At 37.5% G+C, this 13343-nt stretch overlaps 1 protein-coding gene across 1 annotated transcript; it reads left to right on the top strand.

The window, feature by feature from the left end:
* The first annotated feature begins 560 nt into the window (after window positions 1-560).
* On the top strand, window positions 561-7458 carry LOC112002258 (uncharacterized). The gene is made up of 10 exons (XM_065775480.1): window positions 561-704; window positions 986-1045; window positions 1635-1736; window positions 2427-2503; window positions 2849-2972; window positions 3577-3641; window positions 4352-4421; window positions 6271-6346; window positions 6509-6602; window positions 7068-7458. The coding sequence occupies exons 1-10, from the start codon at window positions 656-658 to the stop codon at window positions 7185-7187; spliced, it is 837 nt and encodes a 278-aa protein (XP_065631552.1). The 5' UTR covers window positions 561-655; the 3' UTR covers window positions 7188-7458.
* Window positions 7459-13343: the final 5885 nt, after the last annotated feature.

Raw genomic sequence — 13343 nt, 5'->3', positions numbered from 1 at the left:
TTGATGAATGGCTGCTAAGTAGGCTTCGAACTTGCCTGCACTGGAGCTTTGACAGCTTCCACAAAGGACCTGGCAGCAAGATACTTTGGGATCTGCTTAGGCTTATACGGTACAAAATTTAGTCCACCTAACGCATATTGGGAAGGTTCCAATCTTCTTCTTAATTCAATCCCAAAGGTTCTCCATCCTTGTTGAAACTTTCTAGCTGGAATAATGATAGTTCTCCGCAACCCACCTACCTTAAGTTCTGTCACTAATAAATATTGCCTAAACGAGTTGGACCCCCGTTGTAATGTGTATGCAATATCACCTTCCCTGAACGTAAAGAATTGCATCAGATTAACCCCAATCACGATGTGTTCCAAACTTCTCATTAACCAAAGTGCTGCACTCTTACCCATAAGAACCGATTGCATGTAGTATTTTCCCCGTTCAAAAATCTGAAGGGAGAAAAAATTCCCACCTTCCTCAACTACCAACTGAAACAGCTTAGATTCAAAAAAAAAAAAAAAAAAAAAAAAGGCGCGGTACTCGACTTCAAACCCAGTTAAAAAACGACATGTCGTTGTTGTTGTATTTGTTTTGTTGTGTTTGCTTTTCTCTGCACAGCTGAGCTGAGCTGAGCTAGGGTTGAAAAGCTTTTGCTGAAATTTCCATGGCTTGGTGGGAAGGTGTTGATGAAACTCGTCTTCTTATTGCTCCTGGTAATTACCACTGCATTCCCTTTCATTTTCTTCTTCTTCTTCTTCTTCTTCTATGTCTCTCTCTCACTCTGGTCTGTGGGTGGGGACTGATTCGCATTTGTGTTTACTACTGTTATGTATGTTTAGCTTTTAAGAGAACTCTTTAGTTTATTATGTACTTTCATTTATGAAGTGCTCACAGCATCATAGTCAATAATGCAGTCATAACAATCAAAGGGTGATTTTTTTTGTGATTCTATATTTTTGCTAAGGACTGATGCTTTTGGCTGTAAAAATTATAGTCCCAGGGGAAACAGGAAATGGTATTGGACAAATGCTATCACTTCGCCATCCGAAATCAAGTATGTGCAACATGTCTCTCTCCCTGCTCTTATTATCAGTTTTTTAGTTAACTAATTTTTTTTAATATATTCAACTCTATCCCTATTTCTATTAGGTGTTGTTGATATGATTTATGAGTTTTGTTTTGTTTTGTCTTTTAAAACTTTATCTCCTCGCCCCCAGTAACTGGTTTTGGCGGGTGGAGTTAGTTGCCCGCAGCAGTTTGATTAACAGTGATGTTGTATAGTGTGCTCTGCGACTTACTTGCAACTAATCTGAGTGAAGTTCTCCTATGTCATCAATTCTCTTATGTCATCAAAAAGAAAAAAAGAAAATCTCTCCTTAGTTTTTTTTTTTCCCCCTTTTCTTGAATTTTAAGATATATTTTCTTTTTTAAAGACTTCTTGAATTGAAGATTTCGTTATGTAACATCATCCTTGAGGAGTTCGAGATTGTTGGAGGAAAGACAAGATAAATAGACTAATGCTCTGTTTGGTTAAGTTATTTCTACAGTGACATTTTCCAATTAAATATATTCAGAAGTTGTTAACATTTCTCATTTATAAGCTAAGATGTTCAAACTTTTAAATCTTTTCACTAATTTGACAGGAAACACAGCTTGCTATCTCCTAGTCAATGGGCTGCTTCAAGAACTTCACTGGTTTAAGCAATCCTATGGATCTTGGTTTGTGGGGGATTATGTTTGTGAAGGTAGATGCTAGATTTGCACGATTACAGTTCTCAATTTGCTTTGTAGGAAATTTTAATTTGGAGTGGATATATATATCACCATCAAGTACATGTCATGAGAAATAATTGCAACCTACCATTATATTTCATTTCTCTATTGTTACACTTCATCATTTACATTAAATAAATTATTTTGCTTTATTTCTCTTTTTTGTGCTAGTTCTGTTATCATTATCTAGTTCTTTAATGTGGTTCATGAGCGGTTGTAGTGGATTTTTCTGTTTTGTCCTGGTTGGATCTTGGTTTGTGGGGGATTATGTTTGTGAAGGTAGATGCTAGATTTGCACGATTACAGTTCTCAATTTGCTTTGTAGGAAATTTTAATTTGGAGTGGATATATATATCACCATCAAGTACATGTCATGAGAAATAATTGCAACCTACCATTATATTTCATTTCTCTATTGTTACACTTCATCATTTACATTAAATAAATTATTTTGCTTTATTTCTCTTTTTTGTGCTAGTTCTGTTATCATTATCTAGTTCTTTAATGTGGTTCATGAGCGGTTGTAGTGGATTTTTCTGTTTTGTCCTGGGTCACCTTGAAACTTCTGATTCCTCTATTTGATTTTGAATTCTATTTTTTTTTTTTTTTTTTTTGTCTTTCCAGCAATTCTAACTATATGTAGCTCTTTTTTTCCAATACAGATGGCAGCCTATATACCGCAACTCCAGTTGATCCTGTTTTTATTTTTCTGCCCATTTTTGAGGAAGCTAGAATGAAGGTACAATTAAAATTTATAAGATCAAAGACAAATATCCTGTTCTGATTTTTCCCTTTTTAATTATTCCAAAAATATCTATTTAGTTTCAATCATGATATACCATTTAGATTATGTCTTTGATACCTCACTGCTTTAACTATGCTCCCTGTTTCCTAGAGAAAGATCCTGTCCTTAGACTTGTTCCTAGCTATTAGATCTACATGTGTATTTTTTCCTAGTTCTGATTTGTCACAGTTTAATATCTTCTAGGTTCTGTACCAGCTATTGAATGCCAACCTTTTTGTTTTAATTAGTTAGATTTCTTTTAACCTTACTGGAAGCGATATTCCTTTGAAATCAATGCAGAAGGGAGATGATCCAGGGAAGTTCAGGCAATTGGATGAGATAGTTTTCATTAGCGGCTATCCTGGATATCAACATTTATTATCTATTGCAGAGAATTCTATGCAAGTACTTTGTGATGTCAAAGGTGGCCTGCCACATGCACTATTTTATTTTTTTCATAAGTAACTTTTCTAAATGCAAATCGTAGTTAGAGGCTTGCTAGAATACATTGCTTAAAATGTTTTTTTCTTGTATTTTTTTTTTTGGGGGGGGATGTGGGGGGTTATGTGCTGGTATGAGATTACAGAAATAAGGAGTTCCCAATCTGACAGTAAATGTCTTTTGTAGTTGTGGCTTGAATTTAGGTGGTTGGGACCAGACTTAAATTACCACAGTTTTGGCATGCAATCAATTGACAAATCGAAACCTGACCATGCTATCTGTTCCTGGAATGAGACAAGATATCTATCCGGAGTGGTGAGATTTAAATAATATTGAACATTGTGAAACTTTAGAGGCTAAACATAGGTCCCACCCCCAAGATGCTCATCTAATCTACAGTTTTCATTTATCAGTTGTAACTTATTATCTGCTGTCCTGATACCATCTAATGTCTGATAAACTCTTATATAACTGTATTTCAATACAAATTTTTTAATAATACTTTTGAGTGAATAAACACTATTTCATATTTTTGTCTACTGGATATAGTTTGAATAATGCTTCTCTCCCTCTCTGTGTATGTGCAGAAATTGGATCATCAAAATTTTTTAGGCTTGATGACTCAAAGGTTCTAGCTTGGTTATACCACAAGGTCCGTCTTCATCTTCTTAAACTAAATTTTAGTCTGAGGATGTGCCAAACTGGAAGAGCCTACCTTTGTTTATTTTTTATAAGCATTTGGGTAAGAGACCTCATTAACACTAATCTAACATCCAAATGTTTTAGATCAATAAATCTGACCTTTCTGTCAGCTGTACACACTATATGATCATATCTGCATCAGAGCCCTACATGTTGCATGATGATGCATTGAGTTTTGAACAATACTTTTCACAAATATATGAGGATCCAAAGAGGGACACTAAAAGGAAGCCTAGGCACCCATAATTTAGCTTTTGTGACCAATCTTGGTTCCTTTTAGCTGTTTTTTTTTTTTTTTTTTAAATGTCTTAAAATCTGTATTTTTCTTATGTTAATCTTTTGAGTTTTTATGTTACAATTCATTTGACTTTTTAATTACTCTCGAGACTACTAATGAGTCATGTAACTTTTTAAATAGGCATGTTACTGCTGTAGGACAGATTTAGAACAATTAGATTATATCTTAATTAGTGGTTGTGATTACTTCTTTGTTAGGGAAAAATTCTCGTCATATCTTAGCCAATGTTTGTGGCTTTTTATCTGCTCACCTTCAAACCCTTGCAGTTATGACTGAAAGCTATTAAATATCTTGTATCCATTTAATATGGTGATACTTATAAGGATTTTTTTGGTAATGTTATATGTATTTTGTAACTGCAGGTATGTGAGCTAAAAAAGACTCTTTCTGTATTGGACAAAAACTATGCTGCACGGCAAGAGAAAGACACATGTATAATTTTAGTAAAAAAGTTACCTTGTTCATATCATGAATTTGCTATCTATTATTATATAGGACTTATGGAATTTTTCATCAGTATATTTAATTTAGAGATGAACAGAATGATGAATCTATGTTATGCTTAATATAATAAGAACTTTGTAGCATTGAAAACTGCGGGCATGGTAGCATGCATGAGCACTAACTCTCTGCCTGTAGAACTCAATGTCATCCCACTATAGAAAAACTATTTTCATCAAAGTTATAGGCCTGTATTCTGAAAGTCAAAAGGAAAATGTGTTATAAAAGAAGGCACTAGGACTGATCTACTTAACCATTAGGGATGCCTTGGGTTACCCATGGCAGAGGCCTTTACAATTAAATAATGAATTGATTGTTAATAAATTGACTACTAATGAGTCATGTAACTTTTTAAATAGGCATGTTACTGCTGTAGGACAGATTTAGAACAATTAGATTATATCTTAATTAGTGGTTGTGATTACTTCTTTGTTAGGGAAAAATTCTCGTCATATCTTAGCCAATGTTTGTGGCTTTTTATCTCCTCACCTTCAAACCCTTGCAGTTATGACTGAAAGCTATTAAATATCTTGTATCCATTTAATATGGTGATACTTATAAGGATTTTTTTGGTAATGTTATATGTATTTTGTAACTGCAGGTATGTGAGCTAAAAAAGACTCTTTCTGTATTGGACAAAAACTATGCTGCACGGCAAGAGAAAGACACATGTATAATTTTAGTAAAAAAGTTACCTTGTTCATATCATGAATTTGCTATCTATTATTATATAGGACTTATGGAATTTTTCATGAGTATATTTAATTTAGAGATGAACAGAATGATGAATCTATGTTATGCTTAATATAATAAGAACTTTGTAGCATTGAAAACTGCGGGCATGGTAGCATGCATGAGCACTAACTCTCTGCCTGTAGAACTCAATGTCATCCCACTATAGAAAAACTATTTTCATCAAAGTTATAGGCCTGTATTCTGAAAGTCAAAAGGAAAATGTGTTATAAAAGAAGGCACTAGGACTGATCTACTTAACCATTAGGGATGCCTTGGGTTACCCATGGCAGAGGCCTTTACAATTAAATAATGAATTGATTGTTAATAAATATTTCATGATGCTTTAGAAGTCACAATTAACACCGTATGAATGGCATTGTATTTTAGGCTTTTTAGCAAGAAAAAAAGAAAATTTACATGGTACAAGGACTTGTGGTGTTAATCAAAAAATAAGTTCTAGGACTGAATTCCCTGTAATCCTTGCAGGGAACTAGATCTATGTTGTTCAGATGACTACCATAAACATGAGTTAGAATATCATCATAGCTCACGAGTAATGAAGACAATCCATAAATTTTAGTATTGGGAAGTGCATGAGATGTGGGAAACGAATACACTCGCCTGACACCTGCAAATACAAGACTTCTTTATTTATTTGTTTATTGTGCTGAATAAAAGACTTGGTTAGTTGGATCTCAGTAGAACTGACTGAGTTGGAAGTGCTTATGCATTAGTGATTGGTCCAAATGTAGTCCTGTCTTCTGTGTGAGTCATCTCCTGTGTTACTGATGCTTCCAAAAACTTTTGTAATGTTCTTAAACCCCTTCTATATATAAAAGGTTGAAGAATGATGGCGTCGGTTGAACTAATGTCAATTAGTTAATTTTCTTTTCATACCACATAATCTGATTGTCAAACAAACCATAAGAGTATTATAACTGGTTATTTAACATTGCCCATACTAGAAAAAAGGGGAGGGAGTGCTTGCTTTGGTTTGGCATGAAATTACAGTTTCTCTTCATTAATTCCCCTGTTACTGGTGCAGTAGCTGATGCAGTTTCAATCTTGGGGGAGTACATGAAGGATGAGCCTTGGCTGAAGCTTCTGTGTAACCATCTAAAGTATTCCCTCTCTAACTTTTCCTCAACGCATTGACACACTATTACATCTAATCTTGTTTTTGTATGAATTTAGGAAGTATTGCAATCACACAACTTTTTATGATTAGAGTGTATTCTTTGAAGATGCTTTAACCAAGTCTAGTTTACCGAACGTGTTTGCAGGTTAGATTTAGCAGAGGCAAATAGAAAAGCACCAGATGTTGAAATCCTTTCAACTGTTACAGAAAGTAACCCAGGGTCTCAGAGTGTCTTACAGGTATGAACTTTCAGAGTTAAAGCCACTTTGCTATGTAAATCAATTTCAAGATATGATATGTCTGCTTCCCTGCTGGTCATCTGTGGATTGTTATAAAATCTTGGTGCTGGTAAAGTCTGAAGTTGTTAATGTTGTGTTAGACCTTGGTTCAAGTCTTCACATAGGCTGTGGGTATAGGTGGAGGAGAGAGCTACCCCTATTGTGTAGCCCAGCCACTCCCAAAAAACCCCCGGAAAAAAATTGAAGTTTCTGTAGGAAGGATATTTGAATATTTTTCCAATGCTTTTAAACCATTCACTTTGGGCCATTTTCTATTTTAACCCATGACATATGATCTTTTTTAACTTTGGACATACATAGCCCTTAACCAAATTTATCTGCAAATATGTTCTACAAATGGCTACAGGCTTCTGCTGTTAAATAATTTTACATTATACATACTGTTTATACTGCACTATTTATCAGGATAAAGGGAGCGACAAAAAGAGTACAAGAACTGGAAAGCAAGCTAAAAAGGCAAAAGTGGAGACAGAATCAAAGAGCATCAAAGAAATGTTTTCCAGAGCGTCAAGAAGGAGAAACTGAACCCCTGTAAGCAAAACACAGGAGATGTTGGTCCTGAAATTCCTGCATTTTGGTCAAACTGTCAAAACTTATTTTCATGCTTGGTGCGTTGGCATTGACTTCCATGATACTTTGTAGTTTAATCAGTAGGCTGTATTTTTGGTTAATATTTTTTATCATGTCTAGATCAATATCTACTCTTACATTGTAAGATTGCTTAATTAAACTTTGTGACTAGTGAGACCTGATTTTGGCATATTCAAAATTGAAGAAATGGTTAACTTAAGGTAAAGTATTGAGTCACTCAAAATGTACTGTTTGGTTTAGGATCTCTTAAAAGTGTATTTAGATAGATGGGGAGGATAGGGGATTAGGGGGAAGGGAATGAGAGTATTGACCTTGTTTGGGTATATTTTAAAGAGAGCTTCGGGGCAGCCAGCAACCACATGTCAAAAAATTTTTTTGATAAGTAATGTAAGGATATTATTGATAATAGAAAAAGTGCCAAGCCAATTACATTAGGGATGTACTATGGGGCACAAATCAAAAGATCTAAGTACAACGATCAAGAAAAATAGGAAAAGAAGAACAAGAAAAATGAGAAAAGACTACACTCCATTCAAAGAGAGTGTGCAAGAAGAAAGACTTAATCTCTAGCAAAGAACGTTCACAATCTTCAAAACTCCTCGCACTCTTTTCACGCCAAATGCACCACATTAAGCAATGAGGCACTAATCTCCAAACATCAATGTGACGATGTCGCACAAACTTCCCTTGCCAAGCCTCAAACAACCCAAGAACATTATGAGGCATAATCTATTGAATACCAAACAACCAGAAAACCATGGACAACAACTCCCAAGCTATGGGACAATGAAGTAGAAGATGATCCATCGACTCCCACATCTCTTACACATATAGTACCAGTCAAGCACTAACACACGTCTTTTATGAAGGTTGTCTGTTGTTAAGATCTACCTAAGGAAGCAAACCAATAAAAGAAAGCCACCCTCGGAGGAACCTTTGATTACCATATCATTCTCCATAAGAAGGAAACAAGAGTAGGAGGGTAGAAGAAACTATAATATCGTTTAACCTCAAAACCTCTGTTCCTTGCAGGCTTCCAACAAACCTTATCTGGGCCAAACCCCCTCACTGTCAAAGAATAGACCAATCCCATAAATCGATCAAAGGCTTCTTCTTCCCAATCTTGTGGTAGACAATGAAACTGCACATTCCAGTGAAACCTCCTAGCAGACCAACCCATAACTTCAACCATCAAGGAATCCTTTGACCTACTAAGATAATAAAACTCTAGAAAGGCCTCTTGAAAAGTACAATCCCAGAACCACACATGCTTCTAAAATTTCACTCTAGTACCATCCCCCACATTATATATAAGGAGTTTAGAGAATATCAACCAGCCACTTCTAATGTATCTCCATAGGCTAACCGCATAAAGACTTGTCACCTTTTTCGTACACCAACCACCCCAAATATTCCCATATTTGGCCTCTATAACCCTCCTTCATAAAGCATCAGTCTCCATGCTATACCTCCACAATCATTTTCCTAGCAAGGCAGAATTAAAGCTTCCCAAACGTTACCCAACCCCTCCAACCTGCAAAGACTTACAGACCTTGACCCAATTAACTAAATGTATTTTAGGTTCACCACCAGTCCCATTCCACAGAAAATCTCTCTATAATTTCTCCATACGCTTTATCACCCTACCCAGTAAAGGGAGAAAGGAAAGGAAGTATGTAGGTAAAGATGAGAATGAGCTTTTAATGAGTGTCATCTTACCCCCTTTAGATAAATACAGTATCTTCCAACCTGCTAATCTTCTCTCCATTCTCTCTAGGATAGGATTCCAAACAGATAAATCTTTAAACTTAGTACCTAATGGAAGACCCAAATATTTCAAGGGCAGAGAAGATTGCCCACACCCCAATAGACCCCCCAAAGCCTCCAAATTGTGCACCCCACCAACAGGTACCAACTCAGATTTCCTCAAATTAATATAAAGCCCTGACACCTCCTCAAATCTAGCAAGAATCACCATCAAATTAGCAATCTGAGAAGGTTCAGCTTCACAAAAAATCAGTGTGTCATCTACAAATAAAAGGTGAGACACCATCATTGAAGGATTAGCTGTACCACCCACAGAAAAGCCTGAAAATTGCCCAGTGGAGGCAGTTACATCCAACATACGACTTAATGCCTCCATCACAATATCAAACAACAATGGAGATAATGGGTCCTCTTGCCGAAACCCCCTAGAACTTCCAAAGAAATCAGAAAGACTACCGTTGATCAAAATGGAAAACTTTACAGTTGAAATGCAATACCTCATCTATTTTCTCCATTTCTCCAAGAAACCACACCATTGGAGCATATACATTAAAAAATCCCAACTCACATGATCATACACCTTTTCCATATCTAATTTACATAGCACCTTCACAAAGACATTTTGTGAATCCGAAATAAGCCAATGTGCCACCCTACGAAGCCGATTAGCCAACACTTTAGAAATAATCTTATAAATCCCACCAACTAAGCTAATAGGCCTAAAGTCCTTTACCTCCACAACATCCACTTTCTTGGGAATAAAGGCAAGGAATGAAACATTAAGACTCTTCTCAAACACGGCCTGAGTATGAAAATTGTGGAATACAGCCATAATATCTGTTTTCAAAACACACCAGGAAGACTGGAAGAATGCCATGAAAAAACCATCTGGGCTAGGAGCCTTATCACCATTAAAATCATTGATCACCCCAAACACCTCTTCCTCCTCAAAAGACCTATCTAGCTAATTTGCATCTTCCACTAAGATGCTAAAAAAATCCACATCATCTAAGATAGGTCTATGAGCCACATCCTCAAAATAGAGCTGCCTATAAAACTGAAAGATACAATCTGCTATAGCTATTGGGTCTGAAGACAACTCCTCATTCACCATAAGCCTATCAATAGAATTAACCCTCCTGTGAGAGTTGGCTATACGGTGGAAGAATTTAGTATTCTTGTCTCCTTCCCTAACACAGAGAACCCTAGATTTCTGCCTCCAACATATTTCTTCCAATAGAGTAGCTTTTTCTAACTCATCACAAATTCTTCCTACTTCTACTGTTTCCTCTGTTGATAAACCCCGACTATCCTCCATATTCTCAAGAACACTCAGGTCCTTTCAGGCCCTTCCACAATTTTTTAATCCGAACTTCAACATGACCAAACACTTCCACATTCCATCTTTTCAAATCATTTTTTAATAGTTTTAATTTATTGGCTAAAACAAAAACTCGATGCTCCTCAAAACTGATAGGATTCCCACCAAGACCGAACCCTATCCACAAAACCCTCATCCTTAAGCCACATATTCTCAAATCTAAGCGGCCTACTCCTCTCTGAAAAGATCCACACTCAAGGACAATTCGGAAATGATCCGAGCATAATCTAGACATCCGTCTTTGAGAGACTGTTGGAAACTTATCCTCCCAATCTACAGAAAACAAGAATCTGCCCAGCCTAGCCTTCGAGGCAACTTCTCGAGAATTTGACCAAATGAAAGTCCCCCCTTGCAAAGGCATATCAATGAGGCCTTGTTCCGAAATAAAATTAGAAAACTCCCGCATAGCAGCAGTGAAAGAAGTAGACCCCTCTCATTCGGAAGGAAACCTAACCACATTAAAGTCACCACCCACACACCATGGAACACTCCACCAGCTATTTAAACCACATAGTTCCTCCCATAAAAACATCCTGTCTTGGTGCACATTAGGACCATAAACACTAGTAAAAGCCCATACAAACTGATTTAACACACTTGTAAATTTACAAGAAATCGAAAATCTCCCCATTGCTTCCTCCATGTAATTCACAACTCGAGTGTCCCACATCAATAACACCCTTCCGGAAGCTCCACAAGAACCTAAGTAAGACCAATCAACATGTTGGCCACCCCACAAACTACGAATCATCACTCTATTTATCAGCTCCATTTTGGTTTCTTGAAGACAAACCACATCCTGCCCCCATTTCCTAATCAAATTTCTAACCCTGAGCCTTTTATCTTGCTCATTCAACCCTCTTACATTCCAATAAATAATCTTCAAACTCATTGATGAAGCACAACAACCCGTTCCATACTTTCACTCCTTAATTTATTTAGATCATACTCAACATTCAAAGATGACATCAAATTTTTCAACTCCCGACCTTTCTGACTTAACTTGACCAATTTCGTCTTATCACCCACCAGATGTTTCTGTTTATCTTTTTTTCTGGCCTAAATAGCTAATAACAATCTTGTAATTTGCTTCTCAAAACCTTCCAAAAAAGTGCCCACAGATTTCTTAAAAGGGTTAATCCTATTGGCTACCTATTGTGATAGCTGAGAGTTATCAACACTCTTCTTACATCCAATCTCCTTTACAAGACTAGACACTGACTCCAAAGGACCTTTAGTGGCCAATGGTACCACAACTAATGGCTCATCACCTCTCTCCCAAGACATCAACCTTTCATTCAATTCCCACATCACATTCTTTGACCCAGGCACCACATACAAAGACTACTAGCCCCTCACCCTTATTTGCCCAACTAACCCTCTACCCTTCATTAGCAATAGCAGCAATTCCTTGGACACACTCTTCCTCCATGCTTGAGCAGACCGACATGCCATCTGGAGAACAATATAGTGACAATGGCAATACTAACTGTCGCCCATCACACAATTGTAGCATCAGTCTTTGAAATTACCCTATGACTTATCCAAGTATATGCACTCCTTCAAGATCAGAATCGTTTTTAGTAGTGGCCAAACCCTCTGAACCCACAAAATCCACATCCCCACCTTCCGTTGCCACCTAAGGTGTCAAATTCCCCAACTCCGACACTATCAGGGTAGTAGTGATCGAAACCAGTTCATTGGTTTGATTCTGGTTTCTTGGACCACCAAATAAATTTGCAGCCGTCATATCTGACACCGTAATAGAGGAAACAAAGGTTGAGTGCACCGCCAACAGCTTAAAAGACCCACTCGCAACACCAACAGCCAACACCAACTCGTAGGATGCATGGGCCACCACCACTGGTCCAAACGGCACGGTGGATGGCTGAGCAACTCGTCTCGGACTGTGTTGACCACCTTCACCTGCCACTTCCGTCACTTCTAATGAGGAGGTCATGTCCAAGTGTACCTCCGGCAACATCATAGGCTTCCTCGATGACTTTGGCGAGATCACTGAGCTTAACTGTTCCTTCGTGGTATTCCATTCACTCTTACTTGGGCTTGAGATAGATAGACAACACTAATCAGAAGGTTCCAGGACAGTTGGGCCACTAAGGGAGCTCTCGCCAGCCTCAAAAGAAGATGGGCTTGACAAACCCAAGCCCAACGCAGTGTTTTTACTACCCAACAGAGAACCGTAGGCATTTTGATTAGATGGGCCCAGCCCTAGTTTTGTATTCTGGGCATTAAAACTCTCCCTTGCCACCCATTTGCCAACTTGCTTGCCGTTCTTAACACCATCCCAAGATACTCGCCTCTTTCCAAACTCATTCACAGCCACAATCAACCCTCTCCCTATCCAACGTGACTTCCTAGAATCAAGAACCTTTCCAAACTCAACAATATTTGAATTTGAATTGAACTTCAAAGGAAGACTGACATTATTTCCTTCCTGGATTTTAGCCACAAAAATATTCTTACCTTTAATACCACCTTCTCCACCCTCACCATCACCCATGACTGACGGGAGAAAACTTCTGGCTACCTGTATGTGAGAATTGTTTCTCGAAAACTCCATTCTCTTCTCCACGACACCATCCTTGGCCTTTTCTTTGATGAATGGCTACTGAGCAAGCTTTGAACTTGCCTGCACTGGAGCTTTGACAGCTTCCATAAAGGACCTGGCAGCAAGATAATTTAGGATCTGCTTAGGCTTATACGGTACAAAATTTAGTCCACCTAACGCATATTGGGAAGGTTCCAATCTTCTACTTAATTCAATCCCAAAGGTTCTCCATCCTTGTTGAAACTTTCTAGCCGGAATAATGACAGTTCTCCGCAACCCACCTACCTTAAGTTCTGTCACTGATAAATATTGCCCAAACGAGTTGGACCCCCGTTGTAATGTGTATGCAGTATCACCTTCCCTGAACGTAAAG

This window comes from Quercus suber, unplaced genomic scaffold, assembly GCF_002906115.3.
Source record: "Quercus suber isolate HL8 unplaced genomic scaffold, Cork oak 2.0 scaffold_112, whole genome shotgun sequence".
NCBI classification, from domain to species: Eukaryota; Viridiplantae; Streptophyta; class Magnoliopsida; order Fagales; family Fagaceae; genus Quercus; species Quercus suber.
This window is presented reverse-complemented; position numbering and strand designations above follow the sequence as displayed.

What these genes read in the sequence shown, in the direction of transcription:
- LOC112002258 (XM_065775480.1), top strand. Translation starts at nt 656, where the DNA reads ATGGCTTGGTGGGAAGGTGTTGATGAAACTCGTCTTCTTATTGCTCCT. An exon ending in TCGTCTTCTTATTGCTCCTG is followed by an intron (nt 705 to 985) that starts GTAATTACCACT and finishes TAAAAATTATAG; the next exon opens with TCCCAGGGGAAACAGGAAAT. An exon ending in ACTTCGCCATCCGAAATCAA is followed by an intron (nt 1,046 to 1,634) that starts GTATGTGCAACA and finishes CTAATTTGACAG; the next exon opens with GAAACACAGCTTGCTATCTC.